At 36.7% G+C, this 26,791-nt stretch overlaps 2 protein-coding genes across 2 annotated transcripts; both read left to right on the top strand.

Annotated features, from left to right (window-relative positions):
- The first annotated feature begins 1,669 nt into the window (after positions 1-1,669).
- On the top strand, positions 1,670-10,498 carry LOC129379809 (nuclear receptor subfamily 5 group A member 2-like). Its single transcript, XM_055060690.1, has 7 exons — positions 1,670-1,759; positions 1,966-2,074; positions 2,193-2,334; positions 3,135-3,733; positions 7,827-7,946; positions 8,545-8,692; positions 9,106-10,498. The coding sequence occupies exons 2-7, from the start codon at positions 1,973-1,975 to the stop codon at positions 9,357-9,359; spliced, it is 1,365 nt and encodes a 454-aa protein (XP_054916665.1). The 5' UTR covers positions 1,670-1,759; positions 1,966-1,972; the 3' UTR covers positions 9,360-10,498.
- Positions 10,499-15,084: 4,586 nt separating this feature from the next.
- Positions 15,085-24,444, top strand: psmb7 (proteasome 20S subunit beta 7). Its single transcript, XM_055060753.1, has 8 exons — positions 15,085-15,181; positions 15,835-15,928; positions 16,723-16,820; positions 16,951-17,091; positions 21,928-22,043; positions 22,806-22,864; positions 22,954-23,105; positions 24,249-24,444. Exons 1-8 carry the CDS (start codon positions 15,120-15,122, stop codon positions 24,358-24,360), a joined length of 834 nt encoding a protein of 277 aa, XP_054916728.1. The 5' UTR covers positions 15,085-15,119; the 3' UTR covers positions 24,361-24,444.
- Positions 24,445-26,791: the final 2,347 nt, after the last annotated feature.

Below are 26,791 nucleotides of genomic sequence, written 5' to 3' on the forward strand. Positions count from 1 at the left end.
GTTTAGGTTATCCTTCCATTTTCCTTTTTTTCCCTTTTGCTGTTATTTCAACTGTTAACTTTTTGTTTCTCTGTTATTTTCTCTTCATAGAAGCTACACCTGGTTCGGCATTCTGATTGGCTGTGATTCTTTCCTAGAGGGCATCGGCTGACATGGCAATGCTGCCATCACTTAATCTTTCTCCCTCTCCTACTATGAACTTTTAACTTTTATGAACATCAAAATAATCCTCCATCAGTTCAGAAGTTTCTTTGTGTCGATTCTTACATCAAAGGACGTAGTCTTTGTGAAAGTCAAATCACTTTCGTTCAGATTGTGAACAAATTTATCTATCCCTGAAGCAAAATGGGACCATTTGTACACAGACTGTCGGGAATGTTGCCATGAATATCGCTTGTTTATTGGATAGTAGTAAATGACTTCATTACAAGTAATGCCTCTAACTCTGATTGCCAGTTGGTCTGAAATGCTATTGTTCAGAGGAGCCAGAAAGCACACTTTGTTGCGCTCGCTTCCCTTCCCTCCACAGATTCTGTCTCTAGTTCAGGATTGACTTAAACTTATTTTTTTTCAGTGACGTGGAATTGTTTTTTATCTTTTCAAACAAATGAGCCTCACAGACATCTGATAACTTCTCACTTCTTGATGAAGGCTGAAGTAAATCAGAAATGAGACCTTTTTTACTCTTGGAACAAGCTGCCTCAGCACATTATAGGGTGAACTTGTTTTTGTCTTTTCCTAACAGTTTTTTGCTCTAAAGACTGGGTTTTCATTTTGTATAATGTTATTGTTCTACTCTATTTTTTATTTAATTAAAATTTGGTTTCTAAGGTTTAGATATTTAAAATTATTTTTATTACTTATCTATAAATTGATTAATAATTCAAACAGAACATATCCAGCTGTTTTGTTTATTCTTTTTTTAAACTAGTTTATTATTAGTATTGTTCACCATTTTAGTTGTTTTATTTATTTTTAAAATGCGTTGCCAGAAATAATAGGATATATTTCCAGACAATTTTAAAAATTCTAAACCACTGAGTTCCTTTAAATCAAGGCTAAAATCCCATTCGATTAGACTTCACATAGATTAATTATTTTGAGAGGATTCCTGGACTAATACTCTTGTGTCATTCCCTGTTGCCACCGATTGGCTCTTCATTCCACTTACTGTTTCTGTTGGATTTGGTGGTTCCTGGATCTGCCTTCAGTCTTTCTCCCTGCAGAAGAGTCCTTCACCAGCTTAAAATAGAAATGGAAATAGCAAGTTTCTGGAATATCACATTTCAAAAATACTTGATTTAACATAAAATAAAAATATAATTTTTGCCTACTGAAAAAAAATGCATCAGCTTTAATGTAGAATTGTGGAATTTACTCATTAAAACAGAACTACAGTCACCACACACACATGTGTGGTGAATGTAAAATGGCAGACCATAATTTACTAATTAACTTTAGGAGTGACTGCCACCAGAGAACAAGAAGTCACTGGCAGCATAAGATAAATAATATAGTTAGCCTGTAAATACAACAGGCATATATTCCCTGAGAGAGGAAGTCAGATGAGCAGGTGACTCATTAAGCATGCCTTCTGGTTGGAGCATTGGCACTGGAAAAGAATATTCGAAGGCTTCCCTCCTCCACAGGTGATGACAAGATCAATGCTGTGAGCAGTAAAACTGGAAGAAAAACAGATGAGTGCACATCTGTAGGTCTGACTCCACGCTGATTCCACAGGGAAGACCATCAGGGAAGGGTACCGAACCAACATCTGCATTTATGTTGAACTTACGTTGGTTTAGATGTTCTGTTTCTACATAAGTTTTAATTCTGGATTTGTATTTAAATGACTTTAATAATAGCCTAATGTTTAGTTATAACTTGTTTGTATAAGTTCATGTTTTTCACTACACAGAACAGAACAAAAGAATCCTCAGATTTTATTTTACATGTTTTTTCTAGTTCAGACATGAATTTTCCATGTGAATTGGATTTAGAGGAGCAGTGCCCGGTGTGTGGAGATAAGGTTTCTGGATACCACTATGGCGTCCTCACTTGTGAGAGCTGTAAGGTACTTTAAACCCAACTGTAATATATTATTTTGTTAACCATAACTCATTTCCGACAGCACAAGAGCAATGTGGAGCAACAAAACTGCTTTCATCAAATTGTTTCTTCTTGGTCCTCAGGGATTTTTCAAAAGAACTGTTCAAAACAACAAGACATATGTCTGTGTGGAAAACCAGCAGTGCAAAATTGATACAAGTAAAAGAAAAAGATGCCCTTTTTGCAGGTTTCAGAAGTGTCTTAATGTTGGAATGCGTCTGGAAGGTAAAGTGGGCTTTTTATTTCTGAATCTAATTATGTAATGATAACTGACCTTTAGTGCAAACAATTAAATTAATGGAGATATTAACAAAAATGTTTTTAAGCCACATGCTCAGGTGTAACCTCTGAGGTGAACAAAATTAATAAGATTTGAGATGGAAAAAATGTTCCATTCACTGCAATTGTCAATCCATAACTGTTTCCAAGAAGTCACGTCTAATATGCATGTGGATAGTTGTTGATAATAAATAAAAACAAGAAAAGATATTTATTTATTTACACAAAGCTGCTGTTTCTTTCACAGTTTGATTTACTTGTGAAAAACAAACAGATTCTGTCTGGATTTGACAGAGCAGCAGGGAGGAGACTTTTGGTGTCTGTTTTCCTTCAAACTGTGGTATAAAATGTCAGATTAAAATTGACATAAATTTGGTATTTTCTTTTGTCCATATTTAAATATTTTTTTAAAGAAATTTAAGCATTTAACAGTAGCCACAGCAGCTCTGTAATGTTCCTAAACTTTCTCACTTCCTTAAATAATTACATGGCTTCATGGGATTCTTTTAGAAATTAATATGATAAATAATGGCAAAATGTCTTCTGCCTTACAAATTACAAAATGTTTTCTTTTGTTTTATCCAACAACACTATTGGTCTTTTAATTATATATACATTAAGAAGTCAATCTAAAAAGCAGAAAACACGAAAAAAATATTATGAGATTTCTTTAAAGTTAGAATTTATCTCATGATCAAATGCAAAGTCACCTTAAAACAGACTAACAGATTAATTTTTCCTATCAGCTGTCCGTGCAGATCGAATGAGAGGAGGCAGAAACAAGTTTGGCCCCATGTACAAGCATGATCGTGCCCTCAAGCAACAGAAAAAGGCTTTGATACAAGCCAGAAGATTGAAAATAGAAAGCAACCAAAAAGAAGTTACTTTCACCACCAACATCCACTCAATTGCTATCCTTCATAACACCAAATTAAGTCCAATCCAACTTCCGTCATTATCTTTGTCCCAGCCCTGTTATTCTCCTGCTGTTATACAGCACCAAATCACCTCTCCATCTAAATGGGCTATGAAGTTAGAGAACTACAACAACTCTGCAAATTTGGCAGCTTTTGCTGAGGCAATCGTTGGTCCGCATCACACATCCTCCAGATCCATTTCTACACAAAGTCCAAAGATACCTCAGCCTAAAGCTGAGATAGAGTTCCTACACTGTGATCCATATGAACTTCAGCTGCAGAAAAAGATGTTTTCTTGCCTGCAGCAGGAGCAAGCCTGCAGGCACAAAGAGCCCAACACCTTCAGCTCAGTGTGTGTCATGGCTGACCAGTTGCTGTGCTCTATTGTGGAGTGGGCTCGCACATCCATCTTCTTTAAGGAACTAAAGGTAAGAACTCTTGATTTTAGTTTTGTGTATCTTGATTATATGTTATTTTGAGTCTGATAAACATTGTGACATGACTGTTCATGTCAGAATTAGAATATTTATTTTTGGCTGGAGTTAGAAGGTTTATCATGGCAGTCATTCAGATTTGACTTTGACAGCTGTGTTAGTTTTGTCAGCTGTAAAAACAACAGATAAAAGTTATTATGTTTTCTAACAGTAACCCTCTGTTTTTTCTTTATTCAACCTTACTGAAAACTTCTGCAGCTCTTCATATTTTTCTATTGTGCATAGCGGTAGAAACACACATCTAAAGCTGGCCTCATTGCGTGTCACACCCTGGGCCAACACTTGGCAAGAGTTGTGCCAATTCATCCTTAACAAGAATTAATTTAAAATTCTATTTAGTTCATCTAAAATAAATGTTCACAGGTCACCCAATAAAAATTCTGCACGTTCACAACTGCGACATTAGCTGTCTAAAATTAGGTTATGATGTTATTTGTCAATTATCATGGTGGTAATCCCACTCCTTATGGTGGTCTACTTCCTAAAACTGACATTTTAACTGAAAAACACTCGACTTAGACTACTTATAATGGTGGTCACTTTTTTTCAAGGTTTTATTGGATCTAGTGGCATTTATTTGAAAGTGAATTGACAGGAAAGTGAGTAATGAGAGAGGTGTAAGAAATGCGGCAAAGGTCATGAGGCCTGGACTTGAACCCGTGACATCCACATTGAGGAGCAAGGGTTATGCTTTACCTCTGCGTCAGCATTAGAAACCCCCATGGTGATCATTTTTATTACCTCTTATTCCAAGTCTCAATGATTGATGTCATCCTATTTGACCATTTTTCTGTTATCTTTGAAAGCATAATATCCATTGACTCACTTAGCTATAAAGATATTACAAAATGCGGACATAATTTTGTAGGGTAATTTGGTCGGGAAGCATTTGGAGGAAACTGTTTTTGACAACTCAGAAAACTCAACTAACTCAAACCAGTCCAAACACAGTCAGTTCTGCCTCCTATGGATATCTTTTTTAAAGAGGGCTACATGATCTGTCTGATAATTCTCTGATTTTGTTCAGAGAATTAACACTCTGAACAAGATCATCAATTTAACTGGGGGAGGAGATTGAATTGCTGCGTTCTGCTGTGTTTCTCTGAGATTCTGAGAAAATTAAACATAGAACAGATTCTTTAAAAACAATTTAGTATTGTCTGATAAAGATCTTATAAAACAAAATTTTCTTTCTGGATGGTAATACAGAAAGAAACAGCTAGACTTTTTATTAAAAGTCTAGCTGTTAATAAAAATGATCAGAAAGCCCAGGATTATGTAGAAGTACTGTTATTTCTTCACACTCAATGCCATATGTCAGAATAAGATCTAAAGCATGATGACAAAAGTAGTTAGAACTGAAAATTATTTGAGTAAAGTCAGCAAAGCCAATAATTTTAAATGCTGCATTTGATCTATCACGCTCAGTGTCAATATGAATGATGAAGTTAGCCACTGTTATAGTGGTGTGTCAATGTTTACATTAAATTAGATTTTTTTTTGTAATACTTTATTTATGAAGATCTTCAAGTAAATTTATATCACAGAACACAAAGACAAAAAGCACCTGAGACAATAGAATTACAAAATCTGACAAAAAAACAGACAATAAATAATAATTCACAATGTTACACAAGTAAATAAATTATAAAATGATAACAAAATAAATAATGAATACATAAATAAAAGGCCAGGGCAGAGTTCACAACTGTGTTATTTGCTCAACTGTTCATCTTGTCTGGAAGACAATAATGTGGTTGAGTAAAGGGAGTGTCATTGGTCATTCGCATGTTCCAACACTGGACTCCACATCCTAGAAAACTTCAGAGTGTTACCAGAAAGTTTCTATTTCAGTCTTTTCATATGCAGATCAGAGAGTTATGTAGTTTACAATTCAAAGTCTTCAGGATGTTAGAGCACCCCAGCAGAGCTGTTCCAGGGTCAAGTGAGACAATCATTTTAAACAGATAAAAACCATTGAAAGATGAGACATAAAAAAAAATCTGTAATTTTGGGCAAAACTAAGAAAGATGTGCAAAAGAACCTTCTGTCACCTGACATTTATTGCACAGTGAAGACAGGTTAGGGAAAATTTTGTTTAGTCTAACTTTTGCGTAATGCAATCAGTGAAATACCTTGTACAGAATCATGAAAACCAGCATTAATTGAACACAAATTGATGTTTGTTAATATTTTATCCAATGTTTTATTTTAATCATGATGAATATACGATAATTGAGAAGAAGCAAACCAGCATTGAAATCAAATATTGTTTCAGGAGAACCCAGAAATGATTTTAACAATTAATTATTAGTTGTAAAAAATGTGATTTTGAAATTGAAAATTTGAATCGTAAATGTACCTGTACGAGATGGCAAAAATCAGTCTTGTGCAAATTGGAGCATGGGCCAAAGTGTGTGGAAGGACACAATGTTTTCTAATTTGATTCCAGATCCTCTGGGTGTTTAACAGAATGACATGGTCCTTCCAATAGACCACAGGCTCCCTTGGGGATGAGAACAGGATCTCAGGAAGAGAAGTCTCGCATGTCAGGCATTTTTCTATAGCTACCCAAGAAGGCAGGGTGAACTCGTCCCCCTTCTTAAACCATATTGCCAAAGCAAAAAACACAAGAAACCAAAACCCCTAAATTTTCTTGATCTTTGAAGATGGTTTTTAGCCATATCTTTTGTGTTTTGCACTCTCAGAAAAATGGTATGACAATGGAATCTAAAAGTTTCAGAAAAATTTAGTAATGAAAACCGTAATATTCTGAAATAAATACAAAAATGGAGGTAGTGAGACTATCTTAATAGCATTTGCACGTCCAATCAAGTATGAAGGATAATATATTCCATTTTTTATGTTCTCCTTGATTTGAGTACATTTCTTAAATTCAATTTAAAAAGGTCTCGGGTTTTTTGACATTTTGAATTCCAAATATTTCATGTAGTCAGAGGTTTTGTTAAAATGTGTCGTTGCCAGAAGTAGTGAATCAATCAAAAAAAATTTTTAAATCTGAAAATTGAGGGTAAGAGCCTGGTAGACTGCATCAAACAACAAACAAAAGCGGTGTTTGTATTTTGCAACTAACATAAGAAAAATTAAGGGCTTGATGTTCAAAATAACTTTAGCTACTAATAGATATAGATTTACCAAATGAATCTCAATGAAGAATAGTTATTTCTCCACCAATTTCTGTGCTTTGACAAATGTGAAAATATAAATAAGAAGATAAGAATTTATCGGATTATCACAAATTAAGTCATAAACTAGCAAAGTCTTAAGGGAGTCTTAACAGAGATATCTGATGTTCAATAAACTACACTTAATTGTTTTTATTTTTCTTGTCAGTGGAAGTTGTATTAATCTTTGCTCTTTTTAAGCTAGTCTTAATTCCATTTGATTTTGGCCATGGGCCAGACAACGTCTTAATTGGTGACAGGTGGGTAACAGTAGAAGCTGCAGAGAGGTTCCGCTTCCTGGTCTGGACTCTGCATTGTTTATGCTTTGGAAGACTAATACATTTGGCCAGATTCCTAAAAAGATAAGCTGCTTCATCCAAACTGGGATGGATGCCATCTCTCCAGATCAGAAAGGGTTTTCCCGAAAATGTCTGCCATAATCCAGGTAAACCATAGCAATGTTGATCACAATACAATAAAGAAAGTTCCATAGTTGCTCTGGCACTGCTGATCAATCTGGTAAAGGTTGTCAACTTAACCTGATGAGAGAAACAAGCTTTGCATATGTCACTTGTTCTGGTTCATAGTTACTTAGTCATCTTATTCTTACTCCAACTCCTAGAAGCTTAAGAGTCTGGTAATAGTTTTAAATAGTACTTAATATAACAAACTCAAAAAGTAAAGCAAACAAAAATATTCTATTCTATTCTATTTTGTTTTGTAGAAGATTTGACTCAAAAATGATTAATTAACTAGGAAAATGGATAAATTACAGTATTTAGCTTGGGAAAAAATAATGCATAATGTTCCGATGGTATCAGTTCCTCTTACTTTCTCCCAAGGTCTCTGACCAGATGAGGTTGCTGCACAACTGCTGGAGTGAGCTGTTGGTTTTGGAGATAATCTCCAGACAGGTACTATATGGCATTGATGGCGGTCTGCTACTGATCACTGGGCAGCAGGTGGGTGGGATGAGCCTAATTTTATATCCATTCTGATTTAATTTGATTAAAATACCAATGACAAGCTCATGTGTATTACTAGTACCATGATATTCTTGTATTAGGCTTTAAGTGTGAGCCAAATGCATATTCTATGAAGTAATTTTATTATGTTATCATATAAATTGATCACAAGTGAAGGGCTGCACTGCACAATATATCAAGTCTCAAAGTTAAATTGTAATAACATTGTGCTACTCATGGATATCTCAAAGGAGTGCTTGAACTATATTTTTTGGTCAGCATCCTTTGAATGATGTTTGACCATTCCAAGGTCAAACATCATGCTTGACTGTACTCAATTTTGATAGTGACTAAAGATTCTAAAGTGTAAGGTGGGAGTATCTTGATGACAGAAGAAAAAAAAGAAAAGAGAGAGGAGACTGTAGGTTTATTTTTGTAATTGCAATATAAATTTTATCAACATTTGCTTTTTTCTTAATATTATTCTGCCATAATACAAATGCTTAAATGAGTAATGTGCTAATAAACACAATTATTCTAGTTCAGAGAACGCTTGATCACCATCTTGATGTCAGCAGATGCTTTCTTGGTCCAGGGGGAGCTGTCATATGTAGCATCTCATGCTGGCCCTGCTTTAGTCAGTCCGAATCAAAGAGGGACAGAGCTTGTGGAGAAGCTTCGAATGCTGAAGGTAGATCATCAAGAATTTGCCTGCATCAGGTTTCTAATCCTGTTTGCCCCTGGTGAGTCACCAAGTTGTAGCTTTTTGAATTGTTTTGAAGGTTCATTGGTTGTCTATTGATGAGCCACTGTGAGATGCAGAAGACTGTGGTTCACAATCTGAGATGAAAAAAAAACAAGATTTAAACTCAAACAAGCCCATGTTACAGACTGCTGCATATGACCTGAGGAAAATCAAAACTAACAGAGTTTTTTCTCAAAGATTTACAAAGGTCATCTAAGTCACGCAAATTCTCTATTTTCCAGAGAGGTACAGCCTGTTGTCTCTTTATAGTTTTTAGCTTAGATAAATTAAAGACACTGCAATGTAACTTGTTTTCAGGCACTACACTTCCATGTGTTCCAGTTTCTTACACACTAAGCAGTCTGAATAAAAGCCTGAAAGTAGTTTCTCAGATTGTACTCTCTCTGTCAGATGTCAAGGAGCTTGAAGAACACCATTTTGTAGAAAGTGTGCAGCAGCAGGTTGAAGGAGCCCTCCTGAAGTACACGCTGACCTCATCATCGCAGTCCTGCAACCGTTTCACTTGTCTGCAATTGTATCTGTCAGAGCTACGCTCCCTGAGCATACTGGCTGAAGATTATCTATACTACAAACATCTGAGTGGTGAGGTGCCCTGCAACAATCTGCTTAATGAGATGCTACATGCCAAATGCTGTTGGACATGAGCCAAATTGTTCTAGAACAACATGCAAGACACTACTGTAAAGTCAAGAATTTACTTTCCATTTGTGTAAAAAGCATTTCTGTATATCATATTATTTTCAACAAGTTCTGCTTCAGTTTTGTTCTGTACTACTACTACATCAGTTAAATGAAATTTATTTGATGTACTAGTAGTATATGTATGTGAATATATTTTCGTGGATAAGCAAATGATCTCTTCCCTTATTAAAATTGCTGCTTTTGTGCTGACATAAATTCAGATGTTTGTGTTTGGGTTTGTTTTGGTATGCTCCTTGGTTTTAGGACAAATTGTAAAATGATTTTCTGTGATTCTACTATATATTTAATGGAATGTTCTTTTGTACAATCAACACAAGGCTTCCCTGTACACCTTTCCAGATAAAAGGTAGCACATTTTTCCTAAAAAACTAATGAGGTCACAAATCGTGATTAAGCTGTAAAAACTTCCTTTTTGTAGTCTATTTTAAACATATTGCTCCTTAAACTTCAAATTAAAACTTGAAATTAATAATAAGAAGGATTTTCATACAAAAATAACCTTAGACTGACTGAAAGAACCATACAAGGAGCAACCAAGAGATCCAGTGTTTGGAACAAAAGCAGAGAAGTTAGTTGAAAGTAGTCAAAGATAATCTCAAGTCTGACCATTTAAAGCTCTATATATTAGCACTTTACGACGAATTCTAAAATCGACTGATAGCCAGTGCAGAGAATATAACTGGAGTGATATGACTGAATTTATTGGATTTGGTGAAAAATCTAGCTGCTGCATTCCGTATTGATTGCAAACATGAAATTGAGGACCTATCCAGGCAGGTAGAAATGAAGACTAGGCGCAAATTCAAACTGGAAGACTCTTTAGCTCCATCTGCATCATCCAACCGGTGCATCCTGCTCATCACAGTCAACCAAGCAATGCTGGTCCAAGACACGTCATGTCCAATCACCATCAAAGTCCCATCCATAGCGTCTTCCGCTTTCCAGCAGAGCTCAACCCACTTCCACCCCTTCACCTCCACTCGCCCTGCCATTCGGCCGCATTCTTCACCAAACCTCCAACACCAGTACCGGGTTCCTGGAGGATGATGTTCTTGCAAGCATCGGGAATGGTCATCTGAGCCTATTGTAAAAAGTTTTGCAATAATCAATGTCCTCAGCCGGGGACATTTCGTATGTCAATAAACTCTTCTAATGGTCTCCCCCTCTGTCTGTCTGAGTCTCTCCAGATTGAAATGGCATCACAGTAGTCCAGATGAGATGACACGAATGAATGAACAATTTTCTCTAGGTCAACTCTGTAGACCACATGTCTTATTTTAGAAAATGAAAGAATCAAGAATGGGAAACAGTCTTAATGTGTGACTCAAAGATGTTTGGAATCTAAAGTTTTTTGTGAATAAGTATCTAAAAGCATTATGTGCATTTTATAACCAGATCCCTTAAAGTCTTTTCTCGAACTACATTTTAAAGCAATTCAAGTTGCCTCTCTTACAGTTCTCAGTTTTGTACATCTGGTGACACATTTCTGCTCATTCATATTGGATGAAGAGCACCTGTGAAAAAAACATTTTCAAATCTTCTTAGATTCTCGGGTCTAAACTTTTACAGGGCCGTTATAACAATACAGCATTTGAGAAATATTTTTGAAACTGTGCCTCATTTTATCTTTACTTCCAAATATCACAGAATGACTCTATTTTATTATTACAGTGGTTATGTACCTATTAATAGGTACACAATTAATGTTATGTAGAACCAATTCAAGATGAACGTCATTTCAAACATCCAGTCTATCAGAAAAATATACAGTCAGTTAGTCCAATCATACTGACAAACTCAAAGTCAATTAGAAATACTCCAGTTTAAGTCAATCAGACTTAGTTTATTATTCAAGTTGTTAAACAAAATTTCTGTCTCATAAAACCCAACAGATTACATCAGCAACCCCTCCTAAACAAGCATGTAGCAACAGTGAAGAGGCAAAAAGAAACCTCCAGCAGAAACTAACTCAGTGAGAACGAACATCTCCTGCAGGTTTGAGAAGAGAGAGCATACACACATGAAACACAGAAGACTGATCCAGGAATACTTTCTATGTTAAAGAAAAGTAAAATGTTTATGGTAGAAACACAGTTAAACAAATGAGCTCGTCCATTGTAAAATCAAAACAGTAAAAACAGCAAACACAGCTAGTCTAATTAAAAGCTCCTTCAATCGATTTTGCTAGAAAGTCAGGGTAAAACACAGAAAGATGGGGAAAAGTGTATAATCTATTGAAGGAGAAAGTATTGGCAGAAGTAACTAATTTCCTCCTTCCAAGATGGTGAATACAGCTAAATGCCAGAATGCATGCCAGATTATGCTTCTATGAAGAGAATAAAACAGAGAGAACAGATAATTGGAAAGAACAAGAAGAAACTAACATAGAGCTGAACAGTGGTCTATATAATTCCGCAGGCAGCTGCTAAAGGCAAGCCAAACTGAAGAAATATGATATTCCTCTTTTTCATATTCATATTCTTGCTGTTGCATTTTGGATGAGCTGGTGGTTTTTACCTGCGCTTTCCTTCAACTACCACTGAAAACACAAATAAGAGAGATTGTGATTGTATGTAAAAAAAAAAAAAAGTTCAAGAAAGAAAGCATTTTATATGCTGACTGAAAAACTATGAAAATAAAGTTTCTGCTTGTTTTGATAAAAACATGTTCAAGCTCTAACCAAGGTTCTACAAAAACATCTGATTACAAAAACACAAGTTACTTTCTAAAACTAGTCTTAGATTTAATCAAATTTGAAAATCCCTGCTATCAAATAATAAGTTTTTCATACAGATGAGTATAAACAATTTTCTACTTAGCAACTTTGTAATAAAAGATTAGAAAATCCCTGAAATACGTTATTCTCTTTTTTAATTTTTTATTATCACAACCATACTTCTTGATTCAATGAAAATAATTTTAAATATGAATCTTCCAGATGTGGAATAATTGTGAATAATTTTAGGTTTACCTGTAACCAGATTGTTTTTGCAAACCAGACTTGAAATAAAACTAGAATGGGGATTAAAAGAACAATTATAACTATTTTAAAAAGATTATGATGAATAGTAAATGTACAGGATTGGAATGCAGCAGAAATTGTTCACTTTTGCTAACTTGTGTATTAAAAAGTTAATTAGAAGGAATTTACATGAATAGATTCAAAATTGTGTCATGTTGAAGAGCTAAAACTAACAATTGTGGTCAAAAATATTTATTTATTTATTTAAGTTTATTTGGTATGGACTGACACACATTGACATAGACAAACTGAACAAAATAGCAGTCCCATGATTGCCATAATGCAAAAGCAACAGCTAATTCGCAGCTCTTATCCCTCAATCGGCTTTCAAAAAGTACTTTTAAAAATTGAAGTGATAATTATTTTGAATACCAATATTTAATGTTGACAACATCTATATTTATTTGTCCAGCTTATTAATAAGGATAGCTGATAAGAATGAAAAATATAAACAAAATATAAACAATATGTTAGTTTATAGAAAATATAAACTAGCATAGCATGTTTCACTGGGAAAAGCTTTTATGCAACATTTTTTGCAGTAACTGAACAATGTCATGTGCTTAAGGTATCTGTATTTACAAATAAATAATTCAGCAGCTGTGAGTTTATATGTGTAGACTCACCATGATGCATTTTTAAGTCAATCAGGCTTTCCAAATCAAAATTCAGACTTCATCATGAGTAGGTGTGTGTTTACTGCTTAGCTTTAGAGTTATATTGGGCAAAAGTTTGGGAATGTATGCCAGAACTATCTTTCCACAGCTGAGGAGCATTTTTGCTTCAGTCTCACCGACTTTGTTTTGCATGGCAAGCTGGAATCTTGACAAACTTCTTTCTGGTGGCTGCCAAGAGTTGTGCAAATAAAACCAACTGCACCAAAAAATCGATGTGTCTCCTTGTTAAAGGAGCTAATTATCTTGTGCTATCACAAAATCCTTTGTAGCATCATGACCAGGGCTGATCCCAGCATTTTTTAACTTTCTTTGGATGGTAGGAGGAAGCCATTAAATGTGAAAAACATGTATGAGTAGGGGCAAACATGCTAGTTTCACTGGGAAAGGCCTTGGCAGATCCATCCACTCATTCATCCATCTGTCCATCCATCCATCCATGCAGGTAGCTTGTCCATCACAGGACACACTTATGTCAAAAAGTAATATAGATAAATCAATTGTCATGTCTTTGGATTGTGAGATGTTGAAGAACTTTGGAAAAAATGGGCAATTCTCATTCCAAACTGTTATGTCACATCTTAAAAAAACAAACAAAAGTTTGCAATGGAAGTGATGAGTCTTTATTTTAATCTAATAATCTGCTGCAACACGAAGGTCAGAAGACACACTTCCTGTAAGTAAAAGTCAGTGTACATCAAATCCTTGTTATTGGCCACTTAAATCCCACCGATTACATCTCCACGCACCTGTTTCCCTTCCCCCAAGCCCAACACCGGTTTAAGTAAAAAGCTCAATCAGCATAATGCACTCTCAATGTTTTCTGGTGGTGCACTATTTCCTAAAACATATTACTAGACCTTGACATCCAGCTGGCATCCAGTTGGCACCTGTGCTGCGCAAGGACACATCATGGCACCAGATTAAAGATTTCTGCTTAACTCTGAGGCAAAAGGAAAGCTATGACTTGCTTATCAGGAATTTTCACAAAGGATTCTGTATATTTAGAAATTTTCCACATGTTTTATTTTGTAACCAAAATATATAGATCTTATTGCTGAAAAGAAAAATGGTAGAAAAAAACGTGAAATTAAAATAAGAGCTGTGGAAAGTACAGCATATCAAGCTATCAAAGACAATGTTTTCATCCCCTCTGGCATGGTGGACAGTCTGAGGAGCAGACATAGGCAAAGATTACTGCAACTCAAACACTCTCAGGAACACAGTAAGTCTTTTCTGCCTGAGGCTACCAGTGCTTGATACATATATAGTATATATGTATATAATCCATATTTTGTATATATGTATATAATCCATATTTTGTATATATGTATATAATACATATATTGTATATATATAATACATATATTACATATATGTATTATATACGTAATATATGTATTATATATATATAATACATATATTATTACATATACATTACATATACATATATACTCTCTAGAGCTGTGAGCCTTAAATGTTGAATATATATTTAGCAATATACAGATATACTGATCAATATATGTGTCCTTAAGACTTTTACTGCTCATGGTTATGTATGTATGTATGTATGTATGTATGTATGTATGTATGTATGTATGTATGTATGTATGTATGTATGTATGTATGTATGTATGTATGTATGTATGTATGTATGTATGTATGTATGTATGTATGTATAATTTTATTGTGTGTTGTATGTATGTATAATTTTTATTGTGTGTTGTGCTCTGACAAATAAAATCACCTCCCATCACCACTTAGGGGATCAATTTAAACACATACTACACAACGTCTGTCTACTGACTTTCATTTTCATTGATTATTAAAGTTAACTTTCGATGTGTGATTTTAAATAAAATGAATATTTAAAAAAAGAAAGAAAAACACTTTTGACATTGTTTCAGAGGGTCTCATTTCCCCACTATGCGAGGAGTCCGCAAATGCCGCATCTCTCGCGAGCTTCTTTCTTCACTTCCCGGAAACACAAACCTTCATCCACCAAGATGGCGACTTTGACTATGAGCAGACCTACCGTGGCGGGTTTCAGTTTCGAAAACTGTCGAAGGTGAACGGTTTTAAATTTATGAAAGTTAGATAAGAATAAAGAGATTAGTATATTCAACATGTTTAATCCTTCGAGGACTTTTATCTTATACGTGTTTTGTTTTCAAACGGCTAGTGATGCTAGCTCATGTAAAGTTGCCTTACAATGACTCAGGATTTTCTGATGTGCCATTACAGTCGCTTATGTCTCATGCTCTGTTTCACTTCTCTGTTTTTTTTATGAATGAGTTTTGTGTGATTTTAATTAGAAACGAAATAGCTCCGCATTCTTTCTGAAACTTAAGTGTTTTCAATACTGTTCATGTTTACCTCCGCGTCGGGTAAAAAAAAAAAAAGCACACCGGGCCACTTAACCATTCAAAGCCACCGAAGTGAAGTGTTTAGATTCAAATATCAAAGTGTAATAAAATGAAAAATGTTTTCTACTGAAGTTCTTGATCGTATTATATGGGCTTGAAAAGATAGCCGTTACGGAAGTTGATAGGAATTTGTTGTAAAAGGAGAAATGGAATTTGCTGTCACATTTTTAACTTTGAAGTCAACAAAAGTTGGAGAGGGAGCACGAAAGAGCTTTGCCTGTGATGATACATGCTTTACTTTTTGCACTGATGAAATCATTCATTCATATTCATGATTTAATGTTTTTGATTTCAGAAATGTGATTTTGGAAGGTGAAGTCAATAATCTGGGATGCAGCTTGCCTGCTGCTCGAAAAACCGGAACCACCATCTGTGGTGTGGTCTTCAAGGTTAGTGACAGAAACAAATACTGGATTTGAAATGATAGCCAGTTTTATCTATCCCATATGTTTTGATACTAGTGATTCACCTATCAGATTTTTTTGCTCATAGTGAAGTTCAGCTCTGCTCCTCAGCCACAAAGCAAAAGGACAAGGGTGAGGACTTAAGAAACCACCCAGCCACTTTTGGCTATAAGTTATTGTTTTTTTGTATTTGAAAATTAGCTGTTTCGAAAACCTTCTGTCACAAATTGGTAGACACTGTCACTCACCTACCAACCCTTCCTGTTACCTATCAACTCTAGTAAAACCTGTCCCATTACCTACAATGACCTTTGCCCAGATGGTGGCGATGATTCACAAAAAGATTCACAAGTGAACAAAACTGTTGATGGGTTTTAGTTACTGCTCTTTTCTGTTCAATGAAAGAGCACTGAGAAACCATGCTAGCAGAAAATTCTTGATTATAGTAATGTGTACTGTTGGTTGCTATGCCATGTTCCCATATTATAAGAAGGTAAAAGTTTGCCAGCATGAAGAAAATAGAGGGGGATTTGCAGGTCAGAGTCCTTGTACCTCTTTTTCTTCAAAATGAAGATGTAATGTTTGCAATCTTTCACGTCAACTAACTAATATCAGATTAGATTGTAAATAACATACAATGAAAGACTTGACTCATCTCTTAAACTGCTGGGTTAAACCTAATGTGCCTGATCAGAGATGTTCTCAATCCACAAAAAATTAGCTAGCCAAGAACAACTCATGGAGCAGTTCCAGAGATGATGATGTGATTTGGTATTCAGGATGGAGTTGTCCTCGGCGCTGACACCAGAGCCACTGAAGGCATGGTAGTGGCTGATAAAAACTGCTCCAAGATCCACTATATCTCCCCCAACATTTAGTAAGTGACAGTTCAGCTATTCCTTTATATTTAAATTATGCATTACATAGCCTCTGTGAATGGAGATTTTGATAGATTACAGCAGAAATAGGGAACCCCCTCCTTACTGCTCCTTTGTGATGTTGTCCAGCTGCTGCGGTGCAGGAACCGCTGCAGACACTGAGATGACCACTCAGATCATCTCGTCCAACCTGGAGCTGCACTCCCTGTCCACAGGCAGGCTGCCACGTGTGGCAACTGCTAACCGCATGCTCAAGCAGATGCTTTTCAGGTAGGCCTCTGTTTATGTTGCTGAGTAATTAACATCATCACTGTTTAACCTACTGTCATTATTAGCCCAGAAAGCGTCGGTTACCAGATCTTATCACTCAAGAAGACCCCAGTGCATCTTTACATTTGCTGCTGTTTGTGGCAGGACTCAGAAGAGCACTGATATATCAGTGTTGGATAATACTTAGAATGAGTTTAGACAGTAGATGGTTTTCCATTAACCATAGAATTGCTCAAATTGAAGTTACAAAACTACATTTGCTTAATAAAAACACTTTGTTCACATCACACAAGCCAGGTGTTCCTACCATCAAAATAATGAACAAGATGGCAGGAAGTAGTAGAAAAAAAATAGTTTTTTTTGGGGGGGGACAACACAATTCATAAAAAGTTGTGTCATATCAACAAGTTGAATCCATAACTCTTCTATATAATCAACAATAATTTTCCTTAAACACAGCATATGCAGACACTCCCAAGTATAAAAGTGGCTAGTCTCTCCAATGCCTGAATAAGATGATATATACAGTCATGGCCGAAAGTTTTGAGAATGATTCAAATGTTAATATTTACAAAGTCTACTGCTTCAGTTTTTATAATGGCAATTTGCATATACTCAGAATGTTATAAAGAGTGATCAGCGTAACAGCTATTAATTGCAGTCAATATTTGCCTAGGAAATGAACTTTATCCCCCAAAACACATTTCAACCCTAACCCTGCCTTAAAAGGACCAGCTAACATTGTTTCAGTGATTGCTCCATTAACACAGGTGTGGGTGGTGATGAGGACAGGACTGGAGATCAATCTGTCATCATTAAGTAAGAATGACACCACTGGACACTTTGAAAAGAGGCTGGTGCTTGGCATCATTGTTTCTCTTCTGTTTCTCTAAAGAAACACATGCACTGCACAAAAATGGCCTAACAGGAAAGAGAATCGCAGCTAGAAAGATTGCACCTCAGTCAACAATCTATTGCATCATCAAGAACTTCAAGGAGAGAGGTTCCATTGTTGCCAAAAAGGCTCCAGGGCGCCCAAGAAAGACCAGCAAGCGCCAGGACCGTCTCTTAAAAGTGTTCCAGCTGCGGGATCGGGCTACCAGCAGTCCAGAGCTTGCTCAGGAATGGCAGCAGGCAGGTGTGAGTGCATCTGCACACATTGTGAAGCGGAGACTCTTGGAGCAAGCCCTGGTCTCAAGGAGGGCAGCAAAGAAGCCACTTCTCTCCAGGAAAAACATCAGAGACAGACTGATATTCTGCAAAAGATACAGGAGTGGACTGCTGAGGACTGGGGTAAAGTCATTTTCTCTGATGAATCCCCTTTCCGATTGTTTGGGACATCTGGAAAACGGCTTGTTCGGAGAAGACGAGATGATTCACATGCTACCATGTGCTCACCTCGCACATGTGCTTTGACTGCCGAAGGAGGAACAGCTTATCTTGCTCTCTCTTGTCCTTACTGATAACTCTGCCTGTGAATTATTTTTATTTTTAAGGCGACAGTTTTTATAGTTATATTTACATTATTGACATCTTAACTGGATTACTCCAAATCTAAGGACTGGGGGATTTTCTTACTTTTAAAAGCTCTTTAATATTTTAGACAATTTTGGTTTAACACAACATGTCAAACAAGCACACACACTCAAGGACACACACTGGACCTGGTTATCAGTAAGGGTGTGAATATTTCCAATGTCTCTGTAACTGATGTCACCCTGTCAGATCACTTTGCTGTTATCTTTGAAAGTTGTTTATTCTTTGACCCGCTTGGACAAACAGCTGCTGTCACAAAACGTTCTTTCACAGAAAACACAGCAGAAACATTTAATCAAATCTACTCTTCCTCCTCACCCTTAAGCTGTAATGATGTAGATAAGTTGATATATGATTTTCAGTCTAAAGTTTCATATATCATTGATTCTATTGCCCCAATTAAAGTGAAGGTTATGTCTGGTATGAAGAAATCTCCATGGAGAAAAGCACAAACAGTTTGATCTGCAAGACAACTCTGTCGCAGAGCAGAACGAAAATGGCGTAAAACTCAACTTCACGTTCATAATGACATCTATAAAGAAAGACTACGTAACTGTCACTTAACACTAAAACATGCAAGGGAGGCTTTCTTTGCATATGTCATAAACAAAAATATCAACAATGCTCAAACTTTATTTGCAACAGTTGACAGGCTCACAAACCCTCCTATGATGTTACCACCTGAATTCCAATCTAATGCTGCCTGTAACAAGTTTTCCAGCTTCTTTTCAGAGAAAATTCAAAAAAATCAGAGCATTAATCTGCACATTAACTCTAAAGCCAGAACCATTGCTGTACCCAAACAGAACAAATACAGAAAAAATGACCCATTTTCAACTACTTAATTATACAACCCTAGAAGAAATTATAAGTCAATTAAGTTCGAGCTCCTGCTGTCTAGATGTCCTACCCACACATTTCTTTAAGAAAGTCCTGCCTGTTATTGCTGCTGATCTGATCCAAATAGTAACTCATCGCTACATCAGGTGTTTTCCCCCAGGCTTTGTCATCAAACCACTGCTGAAAAAGAACAATCTGGACAAATCGCTACTGCAGAATTACAGGCTGACCTCTGACCTCCCATTCATCAGCAAAGTTATTGAAAAACCTGTGTAAACAATTAAATAATTTCCTCATGATGACCAACTGCTTTGACTCTTTCCAATCTGGTTTTCATGCTCACCACAGCACGGAGACTGCCCTCGTAAAAGTATTCAATGATATCTATATAAATACGGACTGTGGGAGAACCACAGTGCTGGTTCTGTTGGACCTGGTTCTGTTGGACCTCAGTGCAGCTTTTGACACTGTTGACCATGACATATTCCTGAATCGACTGGAGAGTTGGGTCGGACTCTCCTGTTCAGTGCTCGACTGGTTTGAATCTTACTTAAAGAACAGGGATTTCTTTGTTTCTATTGGAAACTTCTCATCAAAGAGGTCAAAGGTCACATGTGGGGTACCCCAAGGTTCAATCTTAGGACCCTTCTTATTTAATATTTATATTCTCCCACTAGCTCAGGTTATAACAGGAAATAATATTAGCTACCATAACTATGCGGATGACACACAGCTCTACATTACAATGTCACCAGGTGACTCTGAACCATCCAATCACTGACTAAATGTTTAGAACAGATAAATATGTGGATGTGCCAAAACTTTCTCCAGCTGAACAAAAACAAAACTGAAGTCATTACTTTTGGACCTAAAGAGGAACGATCTAGAGTCAATGCACAGCAGTTATTACAACTAAAAACTAGCGATCAGGCCCGAAACCTGGGAGTAGTGACTTGAACCTTGCGAGCCACATAAAGACAATTACAAAGTCGGCCTTCTATCACCTGAAGAACATCTCCAGGATTAGAGGACTAATGTCTCAGCCAGATCTAGAGAAACTCATCCATGTGTTTATCTTTAGTCGCATTGATTATTGCAACAGCGTCTTCACAGGCCATCCCACAAATCAATCAAACAGCTGCAGCTGATCCAGAACGCTGCTGCTCGCGTTCTCACTAAAACCAGGAAGATAGAGCACATAACACCAGTTTTAAAGTCGTTCCACTGGCTCCCTGTAGCTCAAAGAATAGATTTTAAAATACTGTTGTTAATTTATAAATCACTGAACGGTTTAGCACCATAATACATCAAAGATCTGCTGTTGTTGTATCAACCTTCCAGACCTCTCAAGTCTACTGGTTCTGGACTGCTTTGCATCCCCAGAACCAAGAGAGGAGAAGCAGCTTTCAGCATATATGCACCAAAAATTTGGAACAAACATCCAGAAAATTGTAAAACAGCAGAAACCCTGACTTCCTTTAAATTGCAACTAAAAACACACTTGTTAAGAATTGTTTTTGCAATGTAATATGTAACAATGTATTGTTTATTCTATGTTGCATGACTTTGTGTTCTTGTGTTTATGATGTAAAGTACCTTGCTGCTGAAATGTGCTATACAAATATAAGAATAATAAATACCACCAGTCTTGTCTCATGCCAATTGTAAAGCATCCTGAAACCATTCATGTGTGGGGCTGCTTCTCAGCCAAGGGAGTCGGCTCTCTCACAGTCTTACCTAAAAACACAGCCATGAATGAAGAATGGTACCAGAATGTCCTCCGAGAGCAACTTCTCCCAACCGTCCAAGAGCAGTTTGGTGATGCACAATGCCTTTTCCAGCAAGATGTAGCATCTTGCTATAAAGCAAAGGTGATATCTAACTGGCTCAGGGAATAAAACATAGAGATTTTGGGTCCATGGCCTGGAAACTCCCCTGATCTTAATCCCATTGAAAACTTTTGGTCAATCATCAAGAGACGGGTGGACAAACGAAACCTACAAATTCTGACAAAATGCAAGCATTGATTGTGCAAGAATGGACTGCTATCAGTCAGGATTTGGTCCAGAAGTTGATTGAGAGCATGCCAGGGAGAATTGCAGAGGTCCTGAAGAAGAGGGGTCAACACTGCAAATATTAACTTGCTGCATTAACTCATTCTAACTGTCAATAAGAGCTTTTGTTACTCATCACATTATTTAAGTGGTATTTCTTTATGTGATGACAACATCTGACATACACACATGAAAACCAGAGGGCAGCAGATCATGTGAAAATATAATACTTGTCATTCTCAATACTTTTGGCCATGACTGTATATCTGCTACTCATGGCATCACACTGCAGTCAGTCTGTAAAATATCCATTTATTTATTTTTTTGTTTAAGTCTGGTAAATGTGTAATTTGTTTGTTTTTTGACTTGTGAGTGAGCAGTTTTGTGTGTGTGTATGTGTCTTCAGGTATCAGGGCTACATTGGCGCTGCTCTGGTCCTTGGCGGAGTGGACTGTAATGGACCTCACCTGTATAGCATTTACCCTCATGGTTCCACTGATAAGCTGCCCTACGTCACTATGGGTCAGTTTGTCTCATTAGCACAGCTTCTGGCTTTTCTGATAGTTCAAATGCAAACCATAGTTTTCTTTATTTGTTTTACATTGTTTTTGTTGTTCCATTTATCCTCACTTGTTTCTGGATAGATGTGGAAAAGAGTAAGACGAACTACTGTTTCCAGACTGTTGACGTTGTTTTGGAGTCAGTAATTTATACAGTAAAATGGATGTTTCCTTATTAGATTGAATTGTCAACCAGTCTTCATTTCAGGGTTTTATTTTCTAAACCAGGTAGAGGTTCAGATTCAAATTGTTTTTTTTTTGTTTTTTTTTGTTCTGCGCAGGTTAAGACAAAGTCAACAGGATGAGAACTGCTTGACTCACTACAAAATCAAGAAATACTAATCACATTCAGTAGAAGTACATAAAAAATCTGTGGGTTCAGTTCAGGCTCAATAAAAACTACATTTAGAAATACTACTCAGTTTATTCTTACTGCTTGGAACTTGCTCCTATGCTTTTTTTCTTTTCTGATTGTTGTAGTTGTTTGGAAGACACTCCAACATTCTTTATTAATTGCACCTTTCTGCAGCAGCAGTCTCTTCTCCCCGAGACTTGTTTCTTCTTTGAATAAATCTGTACCACATAGCCTGTCAATAACGAAGCAGTCTTATTTCTGTCTTCAAGTTGGTTTTTCAAACCCCGGTAACCCAAAGCATTATGGTTACTGGGGTTACTGAGGTAAGGACAGTGTTAGGTCAGTGACCCAAGTTTCATTCTTCTTAAGGCTCTGGCTCCCTGGCTGCCATGGCTGTTTTTGAAGATCGTTACAAGCCAGACCTGGAGGTGAGCCAGTCTCTGCTCATCAGTAACATCAGTTCAGTAATCATGATGGCTCACGTTTCACCTGAGCTTCTATGTTGCTGCTCTATTAGGAGGAGGAAGCCAAGCGGTTGGTGCGTGACGCCATCGCTGCAGGCATCTTTAACGACTTGGGCTCTGGCAGTAACATTGACCTCACCGTCATCACCAAGGGCAACGTGGACTACATCAGACCACACGATGAGGCCAACAAGAAGGGGGTCAGGTGAGGCTAGTGTATCCCACTAGTGTAATGAGATGCACCAAATGAATCCCATTTCACTAGTGCATAGTTGTTGTGGCATAACTTGTGTTACAATTTGTCTCACCATGAATACAGTGCATAATGCATCTTGCCTCCTAAAAAGCAGCTTTATTGCATCAGTTTATGAAATGGCTGACAACTTGTTTCATTGCTTGTTCTCCATGAAGACTAAATGAGCTTGAGGCCTTGCAGCTGTAAGTAAAATGGAGTGTTTTAGTGCAGACTGACTTATCAGCCACCAGAGTTCTCTACTAACCAGCTCTTACCAACTTTGCATAGCTAGTAGAGATGTGCCGATCAATTGGCCACCAATCATAATTGGCGAATTTCCGTGGAAAAGTATGTTGTGATCGCCGATCACTGCCTCTTGTTGTCAATCACAAAAACCGATCACCTGTAAGTCACTTTGCAGTCTGCAGGAATCTGTTTACAGTGTATCTCCCCCGTTCCTTCACACTGACCAAGCACGCAAGAGCAAATCCTAAGCAATGTGTTGTTTAACCATAACTCTGAGAGTGAATGGGGAAGTTTGCATCTTGAGATAGAAAAATACTTGAGTGTGAAGCATTTCAAACTCAGGATCAGGACATTGAAATTAATATGACATTAAAAAAAATACATTTATAAGAATATGCTGAGTTATTGAGCCTCAAGCAGGTAAAAAGACATCCGGAGCAATCAGACAGCAGGTAAAGCAGCACACAATTTCCAACACTCACCCAGATGTGCTAAACAAACAACCCAAAAAATAAAGTCACCGGGCTAGCAGTGGAAGATGCTGTACTCTGCTCTCCGCTGTTAGACTATGCACTATTGATATTTCACAGACGTAGCACCGTCCAACCTCCACCAGATAGCCAATCCAGGTGATCGGCAATGATCGATCACCTGGGTTGGCCCTTATGGGCGATCGGAATCGACTGCAAAAAAACCTGATCGGAGCATCCCTAATAGCTAGCATGCATGGCTTGTCTGTAGGACGATGGTTCCTGTTGTGTGCAAATGAACCATGGATTTGAATTTGTTTTTGTTCTTGATGTGGTCCACACACCACACATAATGAAGAAGGATTTATACTTTATCTTGTTCTTTTTCTTAATGCAGAACCGGTGATTACAAGTACAAAAGAGGAACGACTGCTGTGTTATCTAAGTGTGTAACCCCGCTGGACCTGGAGGTGGTGGAGGAGTCCATCCAAACTATGGACACGTCCTAAAATGTTTCTTTTTTTTTGTACCTCTCCCCTTTAGAACATCTGACACACATTATGTCCATGGTCAACAATAAAGTTTTGAGTTGACTGATTTTTTTTTTTTATCAACCTCAATATTTTGGTTCAACAAACGAGGAACACATATTACTGTTGACCATTTAAGAGATTTTAAATATTGAATAATTCAGACTGAAAATTAAAGTCAAAGGCTGAATTCAATTCAGTTTAGTGATAAAGAAGTGAAATATTTTACTTATTCATTCTGGCTCTGGAAAGCATACTGCCAAAAATTAAAATTGTAAAATTGTAATTGGCATTTTTATTAAATCAAGCTGAAAGAGATTGCATCACTGTCTTAATTTTGAGGAAAATAATTTAAGAATCAACTACAACGTCATTCTGAAACATATAATCCCTTCACTAACTTAGAAGAAAAAGAAAAAAAGAACATTAGGAAATAATAGAATCTAAATAAACGGGCAGACAGAAAATAAGAAGGGAGAAAATGCAAAGAGCCAATATTAGAGAAACTACATCAGTGTATAAAGAAAATTAATGTATGGAACATTTGAAATGTATGGTAAAATATCTTAAATGCAAAATGAGAAAACAAATGAATTGAAGAAATTAGTTAAACTAAGATTGGAAAAATAAGTGATAAGTTGATACAGTAAATCACTGTATAATCAAATCAGTAGTGACAGTCCTTGCATTTTATAATTAGGATGAAGTATTTGGCACATTACTCACTTTATCTAGCCTTTTATTCTTATATTCTCAATTTTGGCAGGATCTGTGTTCATAGAAACTAAATTCTTAACGCTGAAAATGTTGAATTCTTGTTAAGCATGGGGCTGGATTTTCTCTGCTGCTTAATAAGCACAAAAGTCATACACATCACTTATAAACAGCTAATTTGGTGGCTTCACAGGCCTCCCTACTAGTCCAATTGGAATAACCAAACATTGAAAAGGTTTCAAAATGGCACTAAAGCTGCAGTATGTAACTTTTATAAAAACATATCTTTTACATATTTGTTGAAACCGTCACTGTGCCGTGACAGTATAGCAAAGAAAGATAATCTGAAAAAAAACTTGACCTCCTCTGTCTTCTCCCTGTGCTACCAAGAACCAACCAATCAGAGCCAGGAGGTGGGTCTTAGCACTCCTGTGGTACTGCTTATTCCTCCCCTTAACTGTTTTCCTGTAATGGTGAGTTGTTTCTCTGCCATTAGCAGGGAGTACTTGAGGATGATTTACAGCACTAAGACACTCCTGGCTCTGATTGGTTGTTGTTGCTGTCTGATGAAAGTAATAGCTCAGGGAAGAGGTGATAGAGATTGATTTTTTTCACAAATTATTTTATACTGTCACTGTTATGGTGAAAGTTAAATATGTTAAAATTATTTTTTAAATAAAAAGTTACAGTCTTTAAGTCTTCCAACAACGTAAGACTGAAGTGGTTATCTGAAGAAAGGAACGAATAAGTTAGAAATAACAAAACAATTGATCAGTAGGTCTGTGCTCATTCAGTCTATGACTCACTGGGACGCTCTTCATTTGGCCCCAATCATTTGTTCAGTTGTTAGAACTTAAGTCTAATAACTGTAAGGTATGACGTGAAACAAACATTTCAGAAAACTCACCTGCTGAACGCTAATTCTGGTACTGTGCCTCTTTACCACACTCATGACAAATGGATTGGAAGTGCTCACAGAAAAACATCTTAAGCACATCTCTTAGATTTTGTTTGAGAAATAGAAGCCAAGGCTGGTTTCTGACGCAGCAGCTGTAGCCAAACTCCTCAGACTAGGCAGAGTGGGCTCCACATGGCGTTCAGGTGCTGGAAGTCCAAATGTGCATCTGTTTTGCTATCTGTAGCATGAAAACAATATCAGGCCTCTGGACTGGTTCTGGGTTGATGCACATGCTGACCAGGTCACAGCTGGGGATGAGGTGGGATTTATTATCTTTTTTTGTCAGTAACAGAACTGTTGTTTTACACCCGAAAAAAAACTGTTTCATTTCAAAGGACATTTACAACAATTGTATTATAATAATGTTATAAACCTATTTGTCCAGTTGTATTTTTCATTGAAATGAGTTAAAAACAGCCAAATATGTAAAAACAGCACTAAGCAAAAACATTTCTTTGATCTGGGCAGGATCTGCAACTTGAAGTGGCAAGAATCAGCTAATCCAGTTTTTCAAAAGTACCCAGGATTCTGTTTTAAAGCTTCCCACTGAAATTTAAACTATCAGATAAATCCCAACAAAGTAATATTATCAGCCAAATTCCCTATCACCTTCCCGTTTGACACTTCAGCTCCATGAACCAAGTGCAGTTCACTCTTCGACCACAAAATGGCACGAAGATTCATCTGGTGCTACTGGACCTAGCTGAATCATCTAATACTTTAAATTTAAGAATTAGG

The sequence above is a fragment of the Poeciliopsis prolifica genome, unplaced genomic scaffold, assembly GCF_027474105.1.
Source record: "Poeciliopsis prolifica strain line A6 unplaced genomic scaffold, Auburn_PproV2 SCAFFOLD061, whole genome shotgun sequence".
Lineage (NCBI taxonomy): Eukaryota > Metazoa > Chordata > Actinopteri > Cyprinodontiformes > Poeciliidae > Poeciliopsis > Poeciliopsis prolifica.